General features: G+C 44.5%; 2 protein-coding genes and 1 non-coding gene across 5 annotated transcripts in view; 1 reads left to right on the top strand and 2 right to left on the bottom strand.

Annotated features, from left to right (window-relative positions):
• LOC144936208 (N-acetylgalactosaminyltransferase 7-like) overlaps window positions 1–10,278 on the top strand; it is a 99,109-nt gene extending 88,831 nt beyond the window's left edge. Inside the window, 5 exon segments of the mRNA XM_078863191.1 lie at window positions 2,072–2,194; window positions 3,898–4,116; window positions 5,366–5,464; window positions 6,549–6,680; window positions 8,175–10,278. Coding sequence (XP_078719317.1) covers window positions 2,072–2,194; window positions 3,898–4,116; window positions 5,366–5,464; window positions 6,549–6,680; window positions 8,175–8,309 — 708 coding nt within the window. The 3' untranslated portion in view covers window positions 8,310–10,278.
• Window positions 10,279–10,658: 380 nt separating this feature from the next.
• LOC144936212 (high mobility group protein B2-like) lies at window positions 10,659–16,992 on the bottom strand. 3 transcript variants are annotated; one of them, XM_078863194.1, is made up of 5 exons: window positions 16,836–16,992; window positions 13,046–13,202; window positions 12,783–12,922; window positions 12,155–12,329; window positions 10,659–11,513 (listed from the first exon to the last, which is right to left on the bottom strand). In XM_078863194.1, the coding sequence occupies exons 2-5, from the start codon at window positions 13,193–13,195 to the stop codon at window positions 11,397–11,399; spliced, it is 582 nt and encodes a 193-aa protein (XP_078719320.1). In that variant the 5' UTR covers window positions 13,196–13,202; window positions 16,836–16,992; the 3' UTR covers window positions 10,659–11,396. The 3 variants fall into 3 exon arrangements, with proteins under 3 accessions (XP_078719320.1, XP_078719321.1, XP_078719319.1); XM_078863195.1 differs by lacking the exon at window positions 16,836–16,992 and adding an exon at window positions 16,572–16,594; XM_078863193.1 differs by lacking the exon at window positions 16,836–16,992 and adding an exon at window positions 16,406–16,563.
• Window positions 16,993–27,382: 10,390 nt separating this feature from the next.
• On the bottom strand, window positions 27,383–27,500 carry TRNAL-CAA (transfer RNA leucine (anticodon CAA)). The gene is made up of 2 exons: window positions 27,463–27,500; window positions 27,383–27,428 (listed from the first exon to the last, which is right to left on the bottom strand). It is a non-coding gene; the product is annotated as a tRNA-Leu (tRNA).
• Between the last annotated feature and the right edge of the window lie 397 nt (window positions 27,501–27,897).

The following is a 27,897-nucleotide window of genomic DNA, read 5'->3' on the forward strand; positions in this document are numbered from 1 at the left end:
GACTATCGTTCGTGAATGTTTATACATGCCGGAGGAAACAGGAGTACACGGAGAGAGCCCACTGGAGCGATGGGGGTAATTAACATTCTCCACCCCTTTCGATTGAAAGCTTTCGTGACTGCAGGGATTCATATTCTTGGTTCTTTCGGTAAAGTCACGTAGGAGAAGAAACAGAGCTGTCGGAAAGACAGCTCTGTTTCTTCACCGGAGGACGGCTGCTTGCGTTTTGGCCGAAACGTCGTGAGAATTTAATTTTATTATGTTTTATTTTTATTATTTTATTATTTCCCTTCTACGTGATTCAAGAAAGTTGTTCGTCGTCGACCGCTCGAAAACCGCGTCATAACGGTGCACGCGTTCCGCGTTGTGCAAAACGCGTTCGCTAATGAACCGCTTTGATGGCGAAAACACGCTGTGTGAACACCACTCATTCAGCGAGGACACTTAAGCCGCGTATTTATTTGGCGCACTCGGCTACGGGAGAAGTATTACGATGCCTTGAAGACGTGGCGCCTCCAATTTAGCGCATTTGGCTACGCACGGCGCGAAAGAAGTTCAACGTACACACATACACACAAATGTACATACGCACGTACGCCCGTACAGAAGAAGTCATTGACTTGTCCAAACGCGGCGTCGCGCAGCTCGTCGGCAAGGTGGCAATTCAATCACCGGGCGTTTGGTTGTCGAGCGAAACATTGAGAGCAGATCGGTCCGTAGAATAGCCACGATCAATTTAGCAGCGGCCATTATTTGAAACGTTAAACGGTCCCAGTGCGGTGTAATCGAGTTCTTGTTAAAAACGAACACGTTATAGATGTATAAAAACAAAAATTACGCACGCACACACGAGACCGCAGAGATAGGCAGGGATAATTTGAATCAAATACGGTATTTTCATTTTGAACCAAAAGATATTGACGATTCACTTTGGCTACCAGAAAACGATCGATCACGATTGATCGGCGTGCCCGAGGCGTGTTTTGCTGGAAGACACAGGGCCCAAGAAACCAGGCGTCTGGTCCATTCATTTAAAGTGGCACAAACGTTGACGTTTCAACCCTGGGTTTTGGTCACGTAAATCCCTGCTTGTATTCCTATGCCGGCTTAGAGAGGCCTTCATCTAGCACAGGGGTTGGCATCCAAAATAAAAGAGCAGCAATTTGTGTTTGTAATTCGGTGACAAAAAACGTCAATACAGTATTTCGAGAGCCGCATGGCACTGCGTGGTAAATACGAAACGGTGGTCCTTCATAAATAACGGTCACAAACCAGTTCCTTAAATAGCCACATGCGGCTCCGTAGCTGCAGGTTGCAATCCCCTGATCTAGCAGTAGATTGATCATGGCTGATGATGATGATGATCGAAACCTGGATCCGATCTCAGTATTTGTGGCTGAGGACTCCGTTCCCTGCGGGATTTGCCTCGAGGACCGGAAGAGGCAGCCACAACAAACGCCAGTGTTCCCTGCATTCGCTAAAAAAAAAAAAACACGCTGACCAGCGTCGTAAAAATTATTGTCAAGCAACTCCTCAAAACGTCAATGCGGTGCGGTTGAGGCCCTCACATCCGGCAATGGATTGGCAGAGGTCTTCACATGACAATAGGCAATTACAGGGGGGGTCGATGGATAGTTGCTGGAAGGTGAGAATGAGGGTGGCGATTAAAGTAAACTAAACAATTTTGTTTTATCTTACTAGGTAAGGCCCACCGAGCTATATTTAGCTCTTTTTTTTCATAAGCGACCTGGCCGCACATGATAGCTCAACGAAGTGGCTTATCACGTGGAAATTCATAGCAGCAGCCAAATACTCTAACGCGCGTGTTTCTAAACATGGAGGGAAAAACCGGAGGACCCGGAGAAAAATCCACACGACCACAGGGAGAGAGACACGCAAACTCCAAATATACAGCCATCGTCAGGCTCGGTATCGAACCCACGTCCTTCTGTATACCAGGCGAGGGAGTTAACATCTCGCCGCCGCGGCGATTATGTACGGCAGTTGGCAGCGGTGCCGGCGGCAGTGACGGTGATGGCGGCGTTGTCGCGGCGTCTCCGTGTCCCCGCAGATCTGGCAGTGCGGAGGAACGCTCCTCTTCGTGCCCTGTTCGCGCGTGGGCCACATCTACCGCCTCGAGGGCTGGGCTGGAAACCCTCCGCCCCCCAGCGTGGGCCCAGCCCCCGCGCTACAGGTAGGGGTCGTTTGCGTTGCACGCCTGTCTTTGTGGGCGCCGCTGTGGCGAGATGTTAACTAACCTCGCCGAGTATGCAGGAGGTCGTGGGTTCAAGCAAACTCCAAATATACAGCAGGCTGACGCCTGCTGTATATTTGGAGTTTGCTTGTCTCTCTCCCCGTGGTCGCGTGGATTTTTCTCCGGATCCTCCGGTTTTTCCCTACACATTTCGAATCGATGTGCGTTTACAGTATTTGCCTGCTATCAATTCCCACGGGATGATAAGCCACTCCGTTGAGCTATTATTAGTGGCCAGTTTGCTTCTGATAAAGAGCTGTATAGCTCGGTGAGCTTTACCTGGTAAAATCAAAGATAGTTGAATCAATTTGAATCTACAGTTCAATAAGTTCTCGTTGAACGCGGTAGTAGATGCGTTCCTGAAAATTTAACAACGCGTTAAGCGCAAACAATTCAGATGTTTCACCACTGTTATTGTTTGTGAGCGGGCATCGGACTCGGGTGCTGAGCAAAGTGCTCTAACCACTACGGCCACCGTTCTCGGACAAGGTGACACACACACGTGTGCACGCTCATTCATTAATTAAAGTGCATTTTTAAATCTGACTTAGAACAAGCAGTGTGGGAGTGACTGAGCAAAGGGCAATTTGCAAATGACAGGAGCCTCCCAATCCTGCAGATAATGGAGGAAGGAAAAAGTGCAGTGTAGGGCAACCAACAAATTTATAGACGCTAGGGACCAAAAATATGCAATAAAGTAGCACTGCGATTTCTGTCGGTAATCTAGTAAAATTAAAGCCGGGGCATCACCGTGTGTATCACTGTGGGTTATGGGACAAATCTGAAAATAGTCTTGTTCATTGCGACGTTTTGTTCAGCGTTGCAAGTTGTGCGGCTCATTAAAATGCTTAGACGGACAGCGCTGGATTAACGCAGGGGCTTCAAGGGCTTGCTGCCCGAGGGAACAACACATGTTGTGGGGCCTCCTGAAATATATTCGTCATGTCCAGCCCAAATTTGTTAATCCACTGCTGCTGGATGAAGGCCCTCCCAGACCTTCATGACAACACAATAGCGATTGGCCTCACCAGAACCCGAAATTGGCTAAAATGCAATACTCGAGCCAATGTGATGAGTCCTGCAGGTAACGTGGTCATTTAAGCCTTAGCATCCCAATGTGTAATACTACGGGCTTACGTGCGCAAACAAATTAAGTTCGTTTTGACTTCGATGTAGCTTTCCGAGTTCGAATGGCACATTCAAAAACCGCAATTGAAAAAGCCGAGGCGAATAGCAACGCCGTGTTTTGGTATTGGGCATGAGTGGTGGTAGAAGAGTCGAGGAAAGAAACTGAACAGCCAAAGAGGGGGCCCCCCCAAAACTGTAACAAACTAAACTTTCAACAATACACATTTTATTTTATCAGTTAAGGCCCCACTGAGCTATGTAGCTCTTTTTCAGAAGCGACTTGGCCACAAATGATAGCCCAACGAAGTGGCTTATCATCGTGTGCAAATTCAAATGCTCCAAACGCATGCTTCTTAATGCGGAGGGAAAAACCGAGTGGACCCGGAGAAAATCCACACGACCGCGGGGGGAGAGAGAGAGAACACGCAAACTTCAAATAAACAGCAGGTGTCAGGGTCAGGATCGAACCCATGGCCACCCCCTTAAAAATGAATCCGATGCTGTCGTTTTTACAGAACTACGTGCGGGTGGTGGAGGTGTGGTGGGACGACTACCGGGACTACTTCTACGCGAGTCGCCCGGAGACTCAGGCGCTGCCCTACGGAGACGTGTCGGCGCTGCACCGATTCCGGCGTGAGCACAACTGCAAGAGCTTCAGCTGGTTCATGGAGAACATCGCCTACGACGTGCTGCAGTTCTACCCACTGCCGCCCAAGAACGTCGACTGGGGAGAGGTGGGTGCCGCCGTCCCCAAAGACGAAGATTCCCCCGTGTGGCCTGGAACGGACTGGGGAAAGTGCTGTTAGTAGCGAGTAGCACCCATGAAGGCCGGCACGGCACATGAAGAGGGGGTGGGTGGCCAGCACCACGCCCGGCCGCCTTAGTCTCCCCAGTGGCGATGTTTTTACACACCGCACCAGGTACTCATTTGAGGCTGAGTCGACCTAGGGGAGGCCCAGGAGCGGTTTCAGATAATCGTCACCGGTGTTGGTCGTGAGCGGGAATCGAACTCGGGGGGCCGGGTCCGTAGCGCAAAGTGCTAACCGCTACCGCCGCCTCCACCGCACGTAGATGTTTGCGGTTACACTGCTGCATGGCTGTCGTTTCGCTCTCTGCGTGAGAGATGCTCCAAGCGTGTGGAGTGGCAACGGGTAACACTGGTCAACACACTTTTTCTGGCATAAGGTATTCCAACGGTAATTTTGGGGTGCCGATTCCAAATCTGGCATCAGTTTTTGTCTATCACATCAGGTTTTTGAGATATCAAATATTGCATCTTCAATCAAAACTGCAGAAGAAAAGTATTAAATAAATGTGGATATCTACATAAAATTATATTATAAACAGACTATCCTAAAAATACAGCACCATATTTTAACACTAAAGCAGTCACTGACTCGCAACAACTTGCAATCATAAGTGACAGTTAATTTCGGGTAAAATCAATGAAAATGGGTATGCCGATAGCATAAAAATGAGATGTGATAGAGCAAATCTGAGATCAGATTTGGAATCAGCACCCTGAAATTAGTCTAAAACAGCTGCAAAAGTCCAGGCCAGAAAAAACTTTTTTTTTTGTTGACCAGTGTAATTTTACATGGGCAGTCGTGCAAGAATTGTTGGGGCTTCATTTCTTTACGCTTTCCAACAAAGGTTGCATGCGTTTATGCGTTTGGCTCCGTCCGCCTTTCTGTCCGTAACAGGGGAGGCACCATAACTACAGAAAAGATGACCCAATATGAACCAAACCTTCGTATGATGTCACGTTTCCATTTGAGACTTATTGAAAACTGACCAAATTGATCATTGTTTCCCAGCACACTTGGGAAACACAAACCCTACTGTTACAAAATATATATTTTTAAAACACATATCTCCGAGCAGTTACCTGCATCCATACCGCTGATTAAACACTTACAGAGACGAATGCACCTCGAAAAGCGCGTGATTTTTGTTATCCCTCGCTTCTCGTTGACCCTCAAGATCCGTGGTAAAAAGAGCAACTTCTGCATCGACAGCATGGGCCACAACAACGGCGGGCTCGTGGAGCTGGGGCCCTGCCACGGCCTCGGTGGCAACCAGGTGACGCCAAACCTCGCCGCTCACTCGGTCGATCCCAGCTCCACGTACGAACCCTCTCGTCGCTCCACCGCAGGCTGACGGGGCTTCAGCACCCGCTTGGGCAGGGTCAGAGGTCGCAACCGGGTACCCGATACCCGTAGCCTACCCGATACCCGGCTACCCGTACCTGGCCGGGTACGGGTACAGGTACCCGTTTGCGACCCTGGTGTGGCCGGGTACGGGTACGGGTAGGCCATGAGTCACTGGTGAGTAACCGTTTGTCACTCATTTCGGGTTGGGTACGGGTACGGGTAGGGAACGGCTACCCGTACCCGGCCGGATACGGGTACCCATTTGCGACCCTGGTGCGGCCGGGTACGGGTACGGGTAAGGAATCAAAACCCGTTTGCGACCTCTGGGCAGGGTCGAGAGAGGGTTTTTCTGACCGCAGGGCCTCCGCACGACGGGGTCAGCGTGGGTCAGAGAAGGTGGATTTCGCTGAACTGCCCAGTTTTCTGCACACCGCGTATCCCCGTAGCCACCTACAGAAACCTGTTTGTGCGTGGTGGTCACCCATCTTAAGCACCATCCAGGCTCAACCCTGCATAGCTTCAGAGAAATTATGAGCTCAGGTGCTTGGTCACAGGCGTAATACATTATTACTACTACTACCAATACGACTACCCGTTAATAATGAATTCCAGCCATTCTGGATCCACCAATGGATGAAAACCTCCCCAGCCATATTGGTCATTGGGGTTTTTGACCATACTTTTCCACGCCGGTCAGTGCAGGTTGTGGAGGGGCAGTGGGGGGAGGGGGGTGGGGGGAGAGACAGTGCTGTATCTGACATCACTTGCCACGGATGTTAGCCGTGGTGAGGAATCTAACTCGGGTCACCGGGCTCATGGCACTGTGACACGGCTCAATCCCAACTCAAAATTTTCCTACCTTTGCCTGAAGGTGATCGAGATTTCACTTTTTCCTGTCAACTCCCACGGCCTCCACCTATCTCCCTCTCTAATGCCGCTGTGTTGCTCTCTCCCTCTCTCCATCTCCATCTCTGCCCCCCCCCGTGCCCCCACCGGCGGCTCTCCCCGTGAAGCTGTTTCGCCTCAACGACATGAACCAGCTGATGCAGCACGACCAGTGCCTGACGCAGGGCGGCAAGGAGGGCACCGGCGTCACCATCGTGCACTGCGACCGCACCGAGTTCAACGACTGGAGCTTCCGCATGGTGAGACGCGGCGACGGCCCAGCTGTTATCGAGCGCCGGGGGTCCACGGGCCGGATTTGGGGGGGGAGGGTGAAATAGGGGGGGGGGTCCCCCACGTATGCTACTGGGTGGTGCTTTCCATCATTTGCGGTCGTCATTTTTGGTTCGGATGTCAGTTCACTGCTGGATGAGGGCCTGCCCTCACGACCTGTGCTGTCAATGAAGGCTGTACGTATGCAAAAAGAGCGCCACGGTGGCTAGATGTTAACTACCTCGCCTGGTACACAGGAGGTGGTGGGTTCGATCCCGACCCTGATGCCTACTGCTGTATATTTGGAGTTTGCATGTCTCTCTCTCTCTCATCATCATCACGGTGGTTAGGAGATGTTAACTACCTCGCCTGGTACACAGGAGGTCGTGGGTTTGATCCCGACCCTGACGCCTGCTGTATATTTGGAGTTTGCGTGTCTCTCTCTCTCTCATCATCATCACGGTGGCTAGGAGATGTTAACTACCTCGCCTGGTACACAGGAGGTCGTGGGTTTGATCCCGACCCTGATGCCTACTGCTGTATATTTGGAGTTTGCATGTCTCTCTCTCTCATCATCATCACGGTGGTTAGGAGATGTTAACTACCTCGCCTGGTACACAGGAGGTCGTGGGTTTGATCCCGACCCTGACGCCTGCTGTATATTTGGAGTTTGCGTGTCTCTCTCTCTCTCATCATCATCACGGTGGCTAGGAGATGTTAACTACCTCGCCTGGTACACAGGAGGTCGTGGGTTTGATCCCGACCCTGATGCCTACTGCTGTATATTTGGAGTTTGCATGTCTCTCTCTCTCATCATCATCACGGTGGTTAGGAGATGTTAACTACCTCGCCTGGTACACAGGAGGTCGTGGGTTTGATCCCGACCCTGACGCCTGCTGTATATTTGGAGTTTGCGTGTCTCTCTCTCTCTCATCATCATCACGGTGGCTAGGAGATGTTAACTACCTCGCCTGGTACACAGGAGGTCGTGGGTTCGATCCCGACCCTGACGCCTGCTGTTGTATATTTGGAGTTTGCGTTTAAGAGTATTTGGCTGCTTTAAATTCCCACGTGATAAGCCACTCCGTTGAGGTATCATTCGTGATGGGCAGGTTGATTTTGAAAAAAGAGCCGTATAGCTCAGTGGGCCTTACCTGGTCCAATAAAAAGTTTAAAATAAATTAAATCACGACGTTTCGGGCGCAACACAAGCGTCCTTCTTCAGGTGGGGACAACTTAGCTTTCGCTTTAAAAAAAAATACCGTGACTTTACTGAAAAAATCAAAGAGTATGAATCCTTGCAGTCACGAAAACTTCTAATCTAGAATAAAAAGTTTACAGTTAATTTTAAATTAAAGAACTGATTGCAAAGCTCGTAAGAATACACGCGCTCAGCAAATGTGCCCATTGTTAAAGTTGCCTTCGTACCGACTGCATTAGCGGTTAACGAGTTCACTCGCCGCATGACTTGTTGTGTCGCACAGGGAGAGGGAAGATTTGTCCACAGCCCCTCCGGGAGGTGCCTCGACCGCTCCGAGACTCTGCAGCAGGTGTTCCTGGCACTCTGCAACCCGACCAGCCTGAACCAGCGTTGGGAAATCAACCACATCAAGTTCTGAGAAGCACTCGTGAGAGACGGACAAACAAGCCTGCAAACAAAAGAGAAACAACGGAGCCTCATGGCCGATCGAGGAGTCCTGGGCAAGTTGTGACAAGGCAAGCGTGCGGATCGCCCGGCTTGCACGATGGTGTAGGTCCGAACCGTCAGGCACTCCCGTCACCTCTCCCAGGTGCTGCGATGTCAACGGAGTTCAGAAATTTGAATTCCTGAAGTGAGCAAACGAGCCTCTCTTTTTTTTTATATGAAACAAAAAATACTTTGCCCGATGGAAAATGTCACGGAGGTGTTGCCACACGGACGCACGAACTCTTACTTATGAAGTCGACAATCTCCACGTCTGCGTCAAGACGAAAGGACGTGTTGCGACCGTGCGAGATGGAATTGACCGTAAAATACAATCACCATTGCACATGTACATGTACAGCCGTTCACCGAGCCACTACTGCATGATGGCCTCCCCATGCCATGTGGGTTATTTGACGATACATGATACCTACCGACTGCAAGGATGCATTTTACCGAGGATTGTACGTGGTGTCCGATCAAGCTCGCCGATTTTGTGCAGTGTTAAGAACTTAAATGCCACACACCATACCTGAGGAGAACGATGCATAGTGCAGTATTCACTTATAGGAAGATTTAAAAAATCTGGTTTAATTTCAGCTTCATATTCTAGGATCACCAGGGGAAGTCACTTTGAATTAACACAAATATGCAAGCTGTTGCGTCATCATTGTACACCTTTGGAGAAGACACTAATATATACAATATACCAAAAAATAGGGTTTTTTATATTCAGTTGCAAATTCGACCGGTGTGAAGATAGTTTTAGAAATATAATTTTAGTAAGATGGACCTTCCAATTCATGACATGAACACTGCAAACGTGTAAAATCATATCCCAAATTGCGAAATACAACATATTATAATCACCTCACAAGATCCGATTTTCATTAAGGAAAACCCGAGTGGTATTTGTTTTAGAAGTGCCTGCAAAATGTTTCCAGCCTCGCAAAGACAAACGGGATGCGTACAAAGTTCAAACTGGTCACGGTGGCCACACACAGGGTTGCTTAAATCAACTGCAAATCAAGTACGGGCAGCACAATCTTGGCTGGAACTAAAAAACCTTGCAGTCCAAATAACTATGCTCACCAAACATGCGTGCAAAGCAGTGCTTTGAACCAATACTTTTCTTTTTCAAAACGTCAAAAAGTTGTCGTTCACGATAACGCAAAGTTTTTGATAAGCACACGAGCTTGAATTATTTACCACTCTCCAGAAAGGTTAAATGCGAACGTGCAACAACAACGAATATTTCCGTCACATAGTAACGTAGGGCCAAATGCCGAGCACCTTTTCTCATTAGGCATGCAACGTCAACAGCTTCCCACAACTTATTGTAAAGACACTGATAACGGTGCAGAATGAATCGTGAGAACGTGCCAATTTCATGGTACTGTTGTATATGCAAGAACGTGTTGCAATTGTACTTGGGCTTTGTTAAAAGATTTCAACATTTCGTAGGACTTAAAAAATGGGAGTGCCAGATGGAATTGTTGGGTTATTAAATTTCCTTCGTCTCCCATCAGTAAAACCCATGCCAATGCCAAGTTTCTTTGGTAACTTGCGGTTTTCATTCTCCCAACTACATAAATAGAAGTGCAATGCGGAGATGCGAGTGCCTTCTAAAAAAAAGGCACATTAAGGTCATGTTCCCCTCGAAGTTACAGCTCTCCAGGTTGTTGGCATACCAAAGCTTTACACATCATACCTAAACCCTGTCAATCTTTTTCTGCGTTTGGAGAAATAACCATGATTTGCATAAAAGCACACTGAACATTGAGAGTTTGAAACGTCTGTATGGTGCATCATTTGTAAAGTATTTTATCATTAAAAGTAAATTTCCTTGATGCTGTCCAAAGGATTACATTTATGTTGCACCTTAAATACTTATCAACCGTTGCAACCGCCCCCCCCCCCCCACAAGCAAAGAGGATGGACAATGTTGTAAAAAAAGACCATTTTATTGTTGCTTAAAAGTTACAGAATTTTATTAAGTCCAACAGACAAGATAAATGGACAACTTTCATCAGAATATATGTGAAACAAATTCACCCTACAAGGTTAATATTCAAAGCAGACAAAAACCCCAGGCTAAAAAAATGTATTACAAGCCACAAAGAAACAAAAGCAGACTGTACATAGTGGGAAGGAATTTTTTTTTCTTTTTCAAAGTGGCAATTTCTCAATACAGATTATGCTTTTTGAGTCTCGAACCTAGGTAAAAAAAAAATCTCAAAAGCAGGTCTCAATCTAACCAAGTCTACACTCTGCCACACAAATATTTCTGTTTCCTTTCAACCAAGCAGTACTCTTCTTTCAAAATGGGCAAACACTTCATCATAATTGGCCAATATCAAAGTTCTAATTTCACACAGCTATCATACATCAACTTGACATTAAGTGGCCCACTCGAAAGTAATGCATCACCAATCCTTAACCAAATTCAAATAAAGTGTTATAAGATACGCTGGCACAAGTCAATGCATATCATTGCTACATTTCAGTTGTCATTCATCTGTAGTTCTTGGTCAACAAGGTCGTGAGGTTACATCTTAGTTCAATTAAACCAACACCAAATCTATTTGAAGAAATATGGAGCGGGCCCTTGAGTTGACTGTACAGACATTGAATTTACACAATTATAAAGGAGGTTTAAGAAGTATTTGTTAATTCAATAAACATCCCTGTCCTATCCAACCAAATTGAGTTTCCTATTTTGCTCCAAATATCCAACAGTTTAATGCTCTCAAATGCACAGTAGTGCCCATTAACCAACACCAAAGCCCTTGAGAAACTATTACATCAATTATGTCAAAGCTGGGATTCTGCCATGGGCAAATGTAATAGACTTCACATTTTAATTTTTTACGTTGTGGGATCACTGACCCCCCCCATCCCCCCAAACTGAATAAATTCCCTCCAAACCTCCTTAAAAAAAACTATCAATGTAAGCGCCTGCCAATGAAGCATTTATACATCCCTACACCGAGGATGTTTTACACTCTCTGCTGCTGTCAGCCTACTCGTCATCATCCTCATCATCATCATCTTCCTCCTCATCTTCCTCGTCATCATCTTCCTCGGGTGCAGCCTTGGAGGGTGCCGCCTTGCCCTTTCCACGGTACGCCGCCACGTCCTGAGAAACAGAGAACACTTGCGCTTACAGCACAGAACATGGGCCAAGACATGCACTACAAGCAAGCATGCAATCGTGCCACGTAAATAAAATCGTGGCCCACTTTAAATAAATGCCACGCGACTGATTTGTCCCTCATAACCTTTATTAGCAACATAACCGAGCTCTGAATGAATCTGTTTTTTGAGGCTTATGAGAAGCAAATAGCATGCATGCACTGATTAATGCATTCATTTGGGAGATGTGCCTAAAAGATTTGTCAACCTTGAATGTATTTTCTTCCCTGTAGAAATGCCAACTGTTCAAGCAAATTTAAAAAATACAAATTGGTTCCCGTTTCAACACATGAACTATCACCATTTATATTACGGCTGCTTTGCAAATTGGCACACTTTAGCTGCCCAACAATAGTGTGCATTTCCAGATACACCGCCGCACATACTGCAGGACTTTACCAATACTCCAAGGCGTGGAATAAACGCAACTGTCGTAATTTGGGAATAAAACTGCATGCAAGTATTTTTTGTTTTTTATAAGTATCACACTTGCTATCAATTTCATTAGGTTATTAAATGGCCTTCAGCTCCCCACACATTTCCACCGCAACAAGCAACTCACGATCGCTTCGTTAGAAACCTCACCTTCTCATACTTCTCCTTCAGCTTGGCAGCCTTCTTCTCATACGGAGATTTAGTCTCGGGCGTGAGTAGTCCCCACATCTCTCCCAGCCGTTTGGCAATCTCACCGATGCCCAGGCCGGGGTGATCTGCCTTCACCTTGGGCCGGTGCTCCGAGCAGAACACGAAAAATGCAGATCTGTGCACAAACACGGCGATAGGGCCACCATGTGTTAGACCAACACCACTCACCTGGCAAACTTGGACCAATCTTTTCCGTCGGCCACATTCGCTTTAAAAGCTACGACGATTTCACAAGCCACTTACAAAATACAAACAAGGTTTCTAGACAGCCTCAACATAATACGCTTTGACTGCCACGGATTAAATTGCACAGCACAATAGCACTCACTTTGTACGCAATCACATTAGTGTCTTTGTGGGTCGTGTGTGAAATAGCAATTCTCAAGACTTGCTATGAAAAGTAGATGCAACGAAGTACACACAAGGCCCCTTTGTAAATCCACTGTTTAACGAAGGGGGGCCTCCCCGCAGTGCAAGGTAATTGGGAAAAATAAAACATTTTTAAACCAGTGACGAGGCCACTTTCTCGGCGGCAAAACACCACAAAACAGGATGCCGCAGGACTTACGGGGGCCTCTTGGGTGCATTAGGGTCCTTTGTCTTCCTCTTGCCCTTAGGCGGAACGTAATTTTTCATCTCCCGGTCATAACGTGCCTTGTCAGCCTTAGCCATTTCCTCAAAACGCGCTTTCTCCTTGGGAGACATCGTCTGCAAGGCACAATAATAGAGATCCATGTTCGTCAACGAACTCCACTTACAGGCGACCAATGTCGATAGTTGCCAAAAAAAGAGTGGGGAATTATGTCAAAAGGGCATCACGAGCATCTTTACCTTCCAGCGCTCGGAGCATTTCTTGGAAAACTCGGCAAAGTTTACAGATGCCTCCGGATGTTTCTTCTTGTGCTCCTCGCGACACGTCTGCACGAAGTATGCATAGGAAGACATCTTCCCACGCGGTTTTCCTGGCTCTCCTTTACCCATTTTGTCACTAGAACACAAAAAATGTCAACAGTTACTATAAATAGACCACTACACACTTTCTCACAACAGAATATTTATGGCAATTAATGCGTTTGACGAGTTAAAATGTCCATTCCGGTACACAACGGAATTGGCAGCGAAACGCAACCAATTGGTAATAAAAGGCGGGATTTTTTCGGTGCCATTTGCTCGTCACCACATTCTCAACATCTGTCGAGTGGGAGGTGTAAAGGCAGAGCCATGCCTTTCATCTTCTTAAAGGTCTTGTGAATGAATACCCACAAGTATATACGTTTAAGTTGCCAAAAAATTAATAGCTGCATTATTGTTTGAGTGTAATTTAGTCAAAATAACTAAGCTGTCTCCAGTCCATCCAAAACTATTTTGATGCAATCAATACATAACCCTATTAACATGTCTGCATTGCTTTCACATTACCCACTCTTTTTGGACTTTTTCAGATACCTCATCACGCAGATGCACATCTATGTAGAAGACCTTTAGCCCATTGATTTGCCTTTTAGCTAAACGTGGCCTTTTTTAATTAATCCTATTTTAACACGACAAATCGCTTGGGTGCCATATCACTAATCGGCCACCTTGACATCTCAGAATGTCTTACCCAGGCGGCGTTACATCAGCGCACACATTCTAAATCCGCAATGTTGAATGACACGATACTGCATTACCCGTATAAACCATGCCAAGACCGTCTTCACCAATTAGCACGGCAGTCACAACATCGTGACACGAGATCCCAGGCAACTAGACCAATTTACCACCTTTTTTATAATCAATCTACAGTCGCATTAATACACTGCACACACACCCTGGGAATAACGCCAAAAACTCTAAGGGGCCAATTTTGACAGACATGCACAGTCTGCTTTTGTACTGTACCCTAGAACAAGACGTTACCATCATGCGTGCAATTTTACATTGTCCATGGCTAGCCAATGCTCAACACGCACGCCTATTTCTGTATTGATAATTACCAAATTATAATTTTGTGGGTTAGGAGTTTGACATTCACGGAGCGTGACTATGTCCTAGCCCAGGGGTCGGCAACCAAAATAACAAGAAGAGCCATTTCTTTCCAATTCGGTACAAAATTCAGTATTTCAAGAGCCGCAATGCATCTGAGTACATACTGTACATACGTACATATTGTCAAGAAGCAGCCCGTAAAGAGCCGCATGCGGCTCCGGAGCCGTAGGTTGCCGACCCCTGTCCTAGCCATTCAATTAATTACCAGTGGAGAAACAAGCACTGGAGGCAATACTAGTTACGATGTTAATTATCATCTTAAACCAGCAAATTGAAATGACTGATAAAAACATATATCATCATTCACCAGTGCATATTAACAGTAAACAAGAACGTGCTATTTATCTCGGTTTATAATAAAGGCGCAAATCGCTCATGCCATCACACGTCAGAGGACAGGGCATGTATACACACACATTCTTTGCAATCCTACCCAATTAAGGCTACTTGAATGCAGCAATAATTTCGACAGAATTTATAACGGACTTGCAAATTAAAGACAAAATGCAAAAGCGAGATTTGAATGCCTGCGTCTTCATACAACAGGCTATGGATAATCGTCTACTAAAAGCCAGTAGAATTGACAAATCCCTTAATTAATCTTTCACGGAAACATGAAATGTGGCGTCCTCATTAATTTTATACGCGTGTGCTCCACAGCAAAACTAAATAAATTATTTCGGGTGAGCTTATACAAAATGCATCATTACCATTTTTTTTACAAATGCGAAATGCATTTAATCAAAATGGAAAGATCTATCCAAGCCGTTAACAAGGCGGAGGAAAGGGAAAATAAAAAAAATCAATGAATGAATGGATGGAAGGCATCGCCTGCAATGGCGATGGTGGCCCACCACCACCACTAACAATAGACAGCAACCACGCGGCCGAGCCAGGGGCGGATTTCAATGTAACAACACGAATCTTTGGTCCTAAAAACAACAAAACGGAACCTTAAAAACAGCAACAGGCAAAAAAATATTTAAATAGGTTTTTACCATTTCAACTGGTACAAAAACTGAAACCTTTATATAAGAAATCATGTTTGCAATAACCACAACACAAGCAGTCAAAATACAACCAAAAAGAAACTCTGATGATAGTGCATATCATTATCAGAGTTTATTTTTGTTTGCATTTTGACTGCTTGTGTTGTGGTTATTGCAAATATGATCCCTTGTATAAAGGTGTCAGTTTTTGTACCAGTTGAAAGGGTAAAAACCTATTACTATATTTTGCCACTGGTAAAGGAAGTCTCATAGGGAAACAAATATTCGTATAATAAACCACAATAGACTCCACGGGATAACCTCGCTCAACTTTGTCCGGGTCATGTACGGGTTCTAATGATTCCCGCCGTCCGCGTTGCATTCGTTTGTTTATATATTGTTAAAACATTAAACAAAGAATGTAGGTTCAAAACACGCAGAAATTTCACATCTCGCTATTTCAAAGCGCATATATTTAAATGGTTACTTAGATATATATGCATTAATAAAACTAGTTTTTAATAAACATACAATATTTAAAAACACAAGCTTCACAAATGTTCCATAATACTTCAACAACGTGACAAGCTCTAAGTAAAACCATGTTTACGATTCTAAAACGTTTTCACACAAAAGTTACCACTACAACGCACAAGCTTATAGCAAAAACAAATTGTAATTGAACAGATGGCACCTTTCAAACAGAGGCGAAATACAAACCACGCCATTAAAACATTCGCGGTAAAAATCTGCTAAAATTCAAAGACCAAGTATATAACTGCAAATAAAGAAAATAACGATAGAAGTTCTACATTTTGAGTAAAAAAAATATTTTTTTATAAACGAGACCATTTAAATGCGTGCACAGTAGACTCCATCTTTAGCGCCCGTCGGGCCCCCACAAAGGTTTTGAACCATTCCCTTACAGCTCCAAAAAAAACACCACCACATCCAAATAGAACAGCGACTTAAGCGACGAATATCTCCCCTGATTTTTCCTTCCATTTTCATCCCGTAAAGCGAAGAAAACCACCGCGTCAATTTAACAAATAACCTCAAATTAACATTTTACAAAACGCGCGCGTTCCCAAAATGGCCGTGGTGCCTTCTTCACACGCAAGCCCGATAGGGGGTCACACTCCTCGCGCAATCGCGCCTCGAGGCTCATTCCTACCATGCCACCGCGCTCAAAAGCCCAACCATCGTGAGCGGTACATTCCAGCGGGGGTCCCGACGTCAATCCGGGGCCGATTCGCCGCCGCGAACCCCGAGAAAATCGCACGGGAACGCGTCGAAGAAGGGGGCGAACGCGACCGCGCAGACCGTCGCCGCCATCTTACGTCGCCCGCAGTGGCAACGGCAGCCGCCCCGCGTTGATTTGCGAGCGAGATAACAGACTGCGATCACGGCCTTCTCGTTCGCCCACCGACACGCGGATAAATTCAGCGTACGAAGTTAAACGAACGACGGCGTAAACGAAAGAAAACGGCGGAGCGCGATCGTCTATATTAATATAAAAAATTACAAAAAAACAACATACCCCCCCCCCTCTCCTCCTCCCCTCACACCACCCCGTAACTAAACCGCGGCCACACTCGACTCACCCGCCACTTGGGTTCGCTTAACGCTGGCGCGGTACCGTGCAACGGCGGAGGCAATGGCAGCTCGCGGCGCTCAACGAAGGCGCAATAAGCGACGATGGAGCGCGCTCCCATTGGCTGGCGAAGCCGCCGCCGCGCTCCCATTGGCTGGCGCGCGCATTTGAATCGGATGCGCCGCTCGCCGTTGGCCGGCGCGCGCATTGGGGGGAGGTGGGGGGGGTGGGGTTAGGGGGGAGTGGGGGGGTGGGGGGAAACCGGCGCTCGTCCAATTGGCTCGCGCGGCGCCGGGCGGTACTGAAGGGGGAGGAGGTGGGCGGTCCTAACGGGGAGGAAGGGGGCGGTTTGAAGGGGGAGGGGGGTGGGAAAACGGTCGCGCGGGCGCTTAAGAAACCGAAGCGAAAAGCGCGGGAAAAAACTAAGCGGGTGGGGGGGAAAGCGCCCCCCTCACCCCGGGGGGGTGGCGCCCTCCTCCCCCCTCCCCCTTGCCCCTCCCCCCTCCCCCCCTTTGTCCCATTCGGTTTTTTGGCGCCAAAAGTTCCCCCCGGGTCGACGCCGCCGCGACGCGGGGTGAAGTTTAACGCCGCTGGAAACGTAGAAGATTGTGCTCACAAGTGTTGCCATCACGTCTACCAACACCAGCACCACCACACAAATATTTTTAAGGAACGAAACAGGAGGATTTCTCCACAAAATATGTCTGTCGCCTGACGAAGTTAGTTGTATTTGCTGGCGAAACGTCGTGCTCAATGTAAATGTTGCAGCTTTGCTATCCACACTGTACTAGTAACGAATTGGCATGTTGTGTTTACGTGACAAACCTTACTAATTGCTTGTGGCGGGTTTAACGACACATTTTTCTATTTAAGCGATCCCAAAAAGAATATTACAGATATATTTGTTGTACTGTTGATGTATGTGCGAGAGACGATACGTTATTGTGCGTTTGTGCACACAACAGTACTTAGTCGTGTTAACATCGTATCGATTCTTAGAAAGCAAACACAAGGTCAAGAATATGAATACAACATCGCGAATTGATAGAGGCTTAGTGCCCCGTATCCCGCTGTAAACATTGAACAACTGGGTAGGTTTTCCCTCACTATAAAATTATTATTTGTACATAAACTAAATCGATTAAATGCGATTGTATTCACCAGGTTGTGTTTATCGAAACATGATCGCAATCCGAGCGGGAGTATATTAGTTGATTCAAAGTTGTGTCGAAACGGCTAAGCGAAGTTTTATTTTGAGGTAATCAAAAGGCTGTGATCTTGGTTCTTTCGGTAAAGTCACGTAGAAGGGAAATAATAAAATAATTAAAATAATACGTAATAAGATACAAAAAAGTAAAGTCACGTAGAAGGGAAATAATAAAATAATACAAATAAAACAAGATAAAAAATTTAAGGCACGTCGAAGGGAAATAATAAAATAAAAACTAATAACTTTAATTTCATTATCTCCCTTCTACGTGACTTAATTTTTTTTATCTTATGTTTTCTTTTTATTATTTCCCTTCTACGTGACTTTACCGAAAGAACCAAGAAGATGAATCCCTGCAGTCACGAAAGCTTTAAATCGAAAAGGCTGTAAGTTTGTGAGGTATTGTTAGACACTTATGCGAATTGCATTGAGTACGATGTTGCGTGATATAGTTACTTTTAAAAACACGTTAAGCTACGCGTTAGATGATATAGGTAACGCGTACTCTTATGTTTTTTCGGTAAAGTCACGTAGGTAAAAAATAGAAATAATAAATAATAGAAATATTTATTTTATTCCTATTAAATAAATAAAAATAATACAAATAATAGAAAATAATAATAGAAAAAAAAGCTGATTTTTTTTCTATTAAATAAGTAATAATTGAAATAATAAAAAAATGCAAATAAAATAGAAATATTAATTTCTATTAAATAAATATAAATAATGCTAATAATAAATAATAGAAATAAAGTTATTATTTTATTCCTATTATAGTTATTGGTAATTATTTATTTCCTACGTGACTTTACCGAAAAAAAAACTAAGAGTATGAATCCTTGCAGTCACGAAAGCTTCAAATCTAGAAAGGTAACGCGTACTTTAGTCTGTTTAGCAGATTGTTTGAGCATCCTTCACACGTTTTAACGTGGAAGGTCCCTGCATATACATGAGTTCACGTTAAACACAACATTGTGCTAAAGTTAATGCTTAACGCCCTATCCTGTTGTGGGCGACGTAGTATTATCGGTTGTATCTTATCACACTTGTATCCATTGATCTACCCGCAAGATAAAGGCAGACTCAAGGCATTCTCTATGCAAAACCATACATGCTGATTAAACACAAAGCCTGTTAACATTGATTAGGTGGACTGTATATATTGAACGAAATGAACTTCAAATGTAAGATGGTAATGGTTAAACTTTACAACTACTGGCCGTTCTGTTGCTGTATTAATTAACATTTTTGAGGGGTGGTTTTAAATCCTACGTAAACATTTCACCATTATGGTTTTACTCAATGCCATTCACATTGAGCAGTGTTCACTGAAACCTTTGCATAGGTACATCACAATAAGCAATCTAAACCGTACACACTAAGTGCATTATACCCCAATCCTCGAGTCGTTATAGATACATGTCTGAGGTTAAACATACAATGGTCTTACTGCCGAATCAATAGTGCTTGTAAAGTACTAGTGGCTGGTTACATTATATATATGCACTTCAGTGTTCCCATATTAACACGAGAACAACCTGCAACTTTATTTTCCACAAATTCGTTTTCCACAATGGTGTAACACGAATGCATGCATGTCAACCCCGTATCAGTGCCCTACCTTATTACAGACCAAATCAGACCTTATTGGTCACCCCGTGCCCCGTATAAATCTAAACGTTTATCCTACAAAGATCCCATCACAAGGGAGAAACACAAATAGACAATCACCACTACAGTACTCCACTCACCACTAGTACACTCACCACCACTACACTCACTACCTTATTCCAGACCAATTCAGACCTTATTGGTCACTCCGTGCCACTTATCAATCTCAACGTTTATCCTGCAAAGATCCCATCACAAGGGAGAAACACAAACAAATAGACAAATCCATTTTAAAACGTGCTCGTATGCCGTATGGAAAACTCAATGTATGGGTTGATATGCTAATGCATGTCTTAATTCAGTGGTAAAGGGCTATAAATGATTATGCTAGTGCAGAAGTGTATCTGGAAAAGTATTATGTTTCCAAGGGGCAGTGACGGACAAGATTATAATCCCAGGCTGTGGCTGTAGACGCGTTTTCTGTATTTCACATCTCCCTCCACCAGGTGGCACCAAAATACAACAAAAGGGACTGATAATACTGGTAGGAACCCACTGGTTCCACCAGCCCACGGGATTATTGTCTCCGTCCGTCCGTCGTGCAGGGAGGGGCTGGGTGACGAAGAGCTGGGTGGGAGGGGTGGGGCTGGGTGGGAGGGGTGGGGCTGGGTGGGAGGGGTGGGGCTGGGTTGGAGGGGTGGGGCTGGGTGGGGCTGGGTGGGGAGGGGCTGGTCACCCCGTGGTGCCCTTATAAAACTCAACGTTTAACTTACGCCGGCTTGTGCCCGCCCTCACATTCGGGCATATTTGCGGAATACACCACGCCGCCATTGACCCTGGCCATTGACCGAGCAACCCAACGTTCCTACCAGCTCCATCCGCAGGAATGTGTTTACTAGAAATTAATTTCGCATCGCTCGTCGGTTTGGCAATGGTGTTCAGATTATAATTATTAATGTGGGTAAGTTAAAAGTTAACGATGTTAGGCATTAAAGGTATAATGAATGATTCGGCGATTCCATAATTTTTCGGATGCAGGGTCATGTTTCTAGTAAACTTATTTTTTTAAATAACATTTTGGATAATCAACATTTAGTCAACGCAGTTACACTACTAGTTAGTGTTGCGGAGACAGGAATGGCATTTGAGTTATGAATTGAGCTAAGATATAACAATATCGGCTAGTTGCAAAGAGTTACATCGATACAGTATTTAGGATATTGTCAGTGCTAGAGAATTTTTAATCGATAATCATATTCGCAGGCAAGTAAGGGAGTGATTTTTATTTGTAGTCTTATGGTTAGTACTTGTGCAATTACAAGAAATAGTTTTTGAGCCAAGGACAGATAAGGTTGGAGTAATTGTTATGAATAGTGAATAAGGTTAGGAATTACCATTGCAGCAAAGTCAACATTGTGCATGGGTACAATCGTGTTCGAATATTACGGCAGCTGAAATATAAATACGTACCATTTTTTCGTTTGGTTAACTGTTCATTTAATTAATGCGCCATCCCTGCGCCTTTATGAAAACGAGGCACGTCCTACACAACGCATCCATTAAATGCGCCATGCGTGCAGTGCAACTGCATTGATTCGCCGCGTTGTGGAGCAGCATCCCAAGAATGAGGGAATGGCAGTTGTTGAATCGTTGCCCGCCTGGCCAGGATTATTTATGCAAGGCTATTAGTATTACAGAACTGTGCGCCGGGGTGTTCACAAACTCGTTTCGCCGCTTATCTGCGACGTTACCACCATGATCGATATACCAACACGGATGCTTTTTGGCAATTTGTAAAATGTCGGTCTCTGTGCGTTGGGCATAAACAAAAATTCCACACCAAGAGCACGTTTTCATTTGCAATCGACGTTTCTATTTTTGTGTCTATATGTGTAGACTGTACTGGAATTGTCCCGACATCCCAGTGGAGGGCCCACTTGAAATAAGAAACCTTTATTTTAATAATGACTGCGCCATTAATCATTATTATACGACTGTATATAATTGCCATACAACACATTTAAAAACCATAAAGCAGCCGAATGCAGCGCCCACAAAATAATGCAGAAAGCGATGGCAAAAAAACGACGTATTCACTTTTGCAATACGTTTTTCTACCACCAAACACTTTTCCCAAAAATTCTTCAAGTCATTCAAGCTTGGCTTTAAAACAATGATAACGTAAAAAACATGATCACAAACGTGAGCTTAGCCGCTGACACTTTCAGAAAACGAGTTAGTTATTTTTTTCCCTCTCGTTGTCTCTGCTGCTAGGGGACACAATGAGCTGTGTCTCCTCCATCCCACGCGTATCCTATGAAAATGCCCTTCACAGGCTCGCTCGCCGACCACATGCTGATGCTATTTTGGCGATGGGATTCGTGGGCGCCCAGGCAGCAGGCGATGAAGAATAAGGCCAGGTCATAGCAGTCACATCAAATTGCCTGCAAAGGGAAAGAATGCAGTGTTTCTTGATGCGTTTCACCACCAGGTCGTAGTTTACTGGAGGACATAAAGCGTTTTTTTTCTTTTTATAAGGGCACATTGTTTTTCATTGTAAGTTCACACACACACACTTATTACCACAGTTCTCATGTACATGTGCTTTGTCAATCCACTGCGGGAGGAGGGTTCTCCACACGCCGTGCAGATTGTAGCGGTTATTTGGCCATAATTCACCACGCTGATCAGTGCGGATTGGTCGAAGGTGGAAAGCATAGGCGTGGAACACAAGTGGAATTTAACAATGGGGTTTGTTTTCCTACACTGCCATTAAACTGGAACTGCAGTTCCATCACTAAACGGTGTGATAGGGGATTGATAATGAGCTGAATATAAATATGCTGCAACTTTTTTTTTCTTTTTTGTCAGCAATGTCTGAATCGCATGATACAATTATTATTTTCACTCGTCATAAGAACCCATTCCTGTACACACATAGTCTTGTGGGTTTTAGGAAGCAAAACTGCTTATGATTGAGTCACCAATCACTGATATTATAGTCTGTATCACGCATTGTGTACCAAGGTAAATTGAATTTAAATGTATGGCCATTCTTACTTGAATGGCAAACATACATTTTCCAAAATATAAATATTATTTCACATCCCCTTTGTCATCCACTGCTAGATGTTCTTTCCACGACGTATGATTTATGAGGGTTGATATATATTTGGTAACATTTCAGTGGGAAAATTATATTACGATTTAGCCAATAGGTAAACAAATGTAGCAATAAGTGTAACTGGACGAGCTTTCACGTAGATTTAAATTCAGCATAGCTTCGAGGAAAACAGTAACATGTCCACATTAGTTGTGATAACTTCTGAGTGAATGCACCCAGAAGTCAACATTCTACTCTACATGCATAGCTTTGGGTTGAAGGTGTGGGGAGGCCCTCATCCAGCAGTGGATTGGATTGGCAAATGGCTATACATATACGTACATGCACAGAATCACTATGATATATATAGCATAGGAAGGTAGTCCATAGTCTCCATGGCTGGTATGCTCAGTCCATTAACACATTACATTCCTGGAGTGTCAAATGGTGATTCAACGTTATACGTGGCATATTAATGAATGCATCAGTATATAACGCTTGAGAAAATGGCATCACTAATTTAATCTCCGTGCATTTCGTGTTACAAGAAGGCTGTTCCATTGAGTATCTTTGACCTTGGAGTAAATATTCTATGCACATTTGGCCACAATGTACTTTCCTCTCACTCGTATATATGCAATACTAATCTGTGAGCTGTAGTCATTGCTGGTGGGTCTCATTATAATCCACTAGCTTGTTAGCCCGTCCTGGGACGTAAGCTGAAATATTAAAGATGCAAATTAACGTTTATTGTGATTGTTAATTTAATTAGGAAATGTAGCAGTTAAATATTTTTTTCTTAACTTATGAAATTAAATTAAGGTTTCTCCGTATACGATATTTTGTGTGAATCTCTTATCGGTGTTCAAAAGGTTTCCCTGCAGTTGACTGACAAATTTATCTTCACCGATGGACGCTTGATAGCGAAGAGTGAAGAAAGTAGAGTGCTGATACTGTCTGAAGTAACTAAGCAAATAACGAAAAGCAAAGAGAAGCATTAGAGTTACGAATAAATTGATCAGAGTATAATTTTATCTTGTCTAAATGTAATGGCAGGGAATATTGAAAAAATAATGTTATCAAACACTTCACTGCATTTCACTGTAGCACTGTATTAATGGCAGTGAATGTTGCACAAAAGGAAGTCATAAAACACCTCACAGCATTTGACCACAGCACTGCATTAATGGCAGTGGTTGTTGCACGCAACTAACTCATAAAACACCTGACGTAATGTCACAGTAGCACTGTATTTAATGGACGTTCAATTACTGACAATCCATTGCTCTGATACTTATCTTCCGCTTTCGCTCTCTGGGGTTGAAAACAATTGGAATTCGATACAATGTCTGCAAAGTAGAAGAAAAATGTTTATCATAGCATAATTTGGAAGCGTAAAGTCGACTTACCTTTTGTTGGACGTGCGGAAGAAATAAAGGCACCAAATGCACTGATGCGGCGTAGAATCATTTATTGCCTTAACTTTCTTTCAAGATACATAAAATTGACTGGGAATTTGCATAATTTGTTTAATCATAGCCGCTCGACCTTCTGCGTTAGTCAAAACAATCCAGGCACAATAATAATGAGGGGGGGGGGGGAGTGACGTCACGCACGGGACACAGACATTCTTGGCTCATTATATTAGTAAATACCACACGCAGGTAGCAGTTGGCACAACATGCCTATGACCACATTTGCCGGAATGCGCTTGATTTTATCAGATTTCGGAAGCTAAGCCTGTATAGTGCTGGCATGGGTGACCACGAATAGAATACAGGTGTTGTTGGGGTTCTGGGCAGGAGAGTGCAGTGCAGCAAATACACAGATTTTTCTGCACTCTCCCCACCACCACCGACTCGCATTGACCAGCGTGGTGAAGTAGGGTCAAATAGCCTTCACACACAGCAGCGGACTGACAAACGAACTGTTAATGCATATGTACGGAATAAACATTACATTGTCTGCACCTGTGTGGTAGAACTGTGATGTCTAATGACCTATATAGAACATCGGATAATTGATTTAGTGGGCCTCATCGTGAGCAACAACAGAGATGATAATGCAGTTAATGCATTACGCTATAAACCTAGCGACATGAGTTTGATGCCACTGCTGTCACGGTGGTTGTTTGACTATACCTTACCACGCTGATCAATGCGACTAAATGGAGGAGATCCAGGATCGATTCAGATATCACTCACCACTGATGTTAGCCATGGCCAGGAATCAAACTCTGGACACCGGTTTTAGAGTACAATACCCTAACCCCTGATTCTAGATTTGAAGCTTTCGTGACTGCAAGGAATCATATTCTTAGGTTTTTTCGGTAAAGTCACGTAGGTAAAACATCAAAATTAATGAAAATAAAATAAAAACAAAAATCACGACGTTTCAGAGGCAACACAAGTCTCCGTCATCAGGTGGGACCGTCACAGCCAGATTAGCTGCATCAAGTGAGGCAATGATTCAAGATGTAATCCCTTTAAAGCGAGTTGAGGGGGGAGGAGAGGGAGGGGGGAGCTCATCAGAATATGGTAGCCAATGAATGGAACGTATCGGGAGGGAGGGGGGGCGGGGCCAAAAGGGTGGGCGACGGCGTGGAAGCGATTGTGCGCAAGCGACAAACTACTGCACACGCCAACACAATGGACAGAGAGGGGGAGGGGAGGTCTGATACACATGATAGACAAAAGAACGAAAATGCCCATGTTTATACCAATGCTGACTGAACAATGAAGAGAGTACTGTTAAAAAATAACTGGGGATGTTAACACTCGGTAAAGTAAAGTAAAATAGTGCCTGTCAGGTAAGATGGTCCAAAAAATTGTAATTAAGTCTTTTTTGCGTGGTTGATAACATCTTTCCAATGATTACTAAGTTTGTACCCATCATCACGGTTGAAATTATGTCTGTGTTTGTATATTTGTATGGCTTCGTGTACAAACCTTTGATGGTAGCCGGGAGGTTTGCAGAGAACCTTGGTCTCGGAAAAGACAATTTCATGAGAGCCCACCGAGTTGTAGCAATGATCGGCAACGGCAGAAGAATCAGTTCTGCCGTGTTTCAGATCTGACTTGTGCTCGCGGACACGATCAGAAACATGACGTTTCGTTTCTCCAATGTAGCAATCACCACAAATGCAACTCAATTTGTAGACTCCAGGATACTGTAAGTCAGGAACGACATCCTTCACAGATGGAATCAGATCACGGATTTTATGCACTGTACTAACCCCTGCCCCACGTTTTGATGAAAACAGATATGGGAACCCCATAGATCTAAACAAGTTACGTATGTATGGAAGGACACAATGGAGGTGTTGTGAAGAGTTGCATCAATTAAATAATTTCGTTCTGCTCATACCATCGGCATCACAGGATTGTGAGAGATGCCGATGGTGTGAGAAGACATTCATCCCTTCATGGCTATTGCAGATACATACCGTGTCAACCTATATGGTTTACTCCAGAGGTGGGACAAAGTCATTGTTATGCAAGTCCAAGTCGAGTCGCAAGTCATCAAATTCATGACTCGAGTCTGACTCGAGTCCAAGTCACATGACTCGAGTCCACACCTCTGGTTTACTCTGTATTCTTGTACAGGGAAATTTAGTTTTTAGGTCCATATGGCATACAGCCGTTTCAGACGGGAACAAACATTTTTTGTCTATTTGTTTGTGTTGCATTCATTGACCCCCCCCCCCCTTCGCACGTGAATGACTCACAAGTAATATCACATCTATCCCTCTATTTAAGGAACGGATCAGAATGATTTCTGCACAAATCTGGCTCGCCTAATGTAGCTAGTTATTACTAGCGAAACGTCGTACTCAGATTCTAAATGTTGTGGATTTGCCCTCCAATACACTGGCGTTGCTGTACTAGTAACGAATTGGCATGTTCTGTTTACGTGACAAACCTTACTAGTTGGCTGTGTCGGGTGGTGGCGGGTTTAGCGACGTATTTCTATTTACGCAATCTAACCCCAAAAATATGTATTATGGACTTTATAGGATGAACGTTGATATGTGACCAATACGGTCTGAATTGGTCTGTAATCAGGTAGGCACTGATTAGCGGTTGACAGCGATGCAGAAACAGCTGTGAATATTCGGTTTGTGTGTTGACATGACCTGAGAAAGCCTCTTTCGACGAACGACTTTCCATTATTCTACCGTTGCTGAGTTAGCGTGACCAGAAGGTGGCGATACACACCCACGTAGCAACATGTCACTCCGTAGAATATCTCCCCCTATCGGTGTAAGCGTGGCGTGGCAGCTTTTCTCTCGGCAACACGCAGCGTAAAAGGCCCCCAATGTTTTTGAAACAATGTCGAAAGAGCCATCGGCTGTTAGCTATATATGTTTTTTTGTAACACAAACGACTCGAGGCACGATTCGCGCTGTCGGCCGCGAAACAAAAGCACGGTTCTATAACACACGCAAAAACAAAAAAAAATTCGATTTAAAGCTTTCGTTACTACAGGGATTCATCTTCTTGGTTCTTTCGGTAAAGTCACGTAAATAAAATAATTAAAAATGCCATGTTTTATTTAAATATTATGTTTTATTTTCATTATTTCCCTTCTACGTGACTTTACCGAAAGAAAGAACCAAAAAAATAAAAATTCTTGTCAGAAGTGGGGTTCGAACCCACGCCTCCATTCGGAGACCAGATTTCCCGCGTTGAGGCACGGAAGGCTTCGTTTCGCCTTGAGTCTGGCGCCTTAGACCGCTCGGCCATTCTGACTTCCAACAACGAGCGGCGTCCGCTGGTCATATAACCATCGCGTCTCTCTCGCAATACTGCGACAGTCGTCGAACAAGAAGAGGCTCTCGGAGTGGCCGACGTCGGCGATTTGAAATAAAATTATTTTTTGAAGAATCAGCAATAAAACGGGAGGTGTTGAGGTAGTTCGAACACCGACTGGGAAACCTTTTTTTGTTGTTGCAAGGAATTAAGTTCGCATTAACCGCACTTGTGGTGAACACGCATGGAAACGTGCTTCGATGATAATAATAAGAACATTGCATTGTGTTTGAAACTGATTGTCCGACACGCCGCGACAAGCCATGGTCAATCCACTGCTGGATGATGGTCGAGTAGTCTGTCGTCCCAGACTGATTTGACCCCCTACCACCATTCT

This window comes from Lampetra fluviatilis, chromosome 15 (assembly GCF_964198595.1).
Source record: "Lampetra fluviatilis chromosome 15, kcLamFluv1.1, whole genome shotgun sequence".
Lineage (NCBI taxonomy): Eukaryota > Metazoa > Chordata > Hyperoartia > Petromyzontiformes > Petromyzontidae > Lampetra > Lampetra fluviatilis.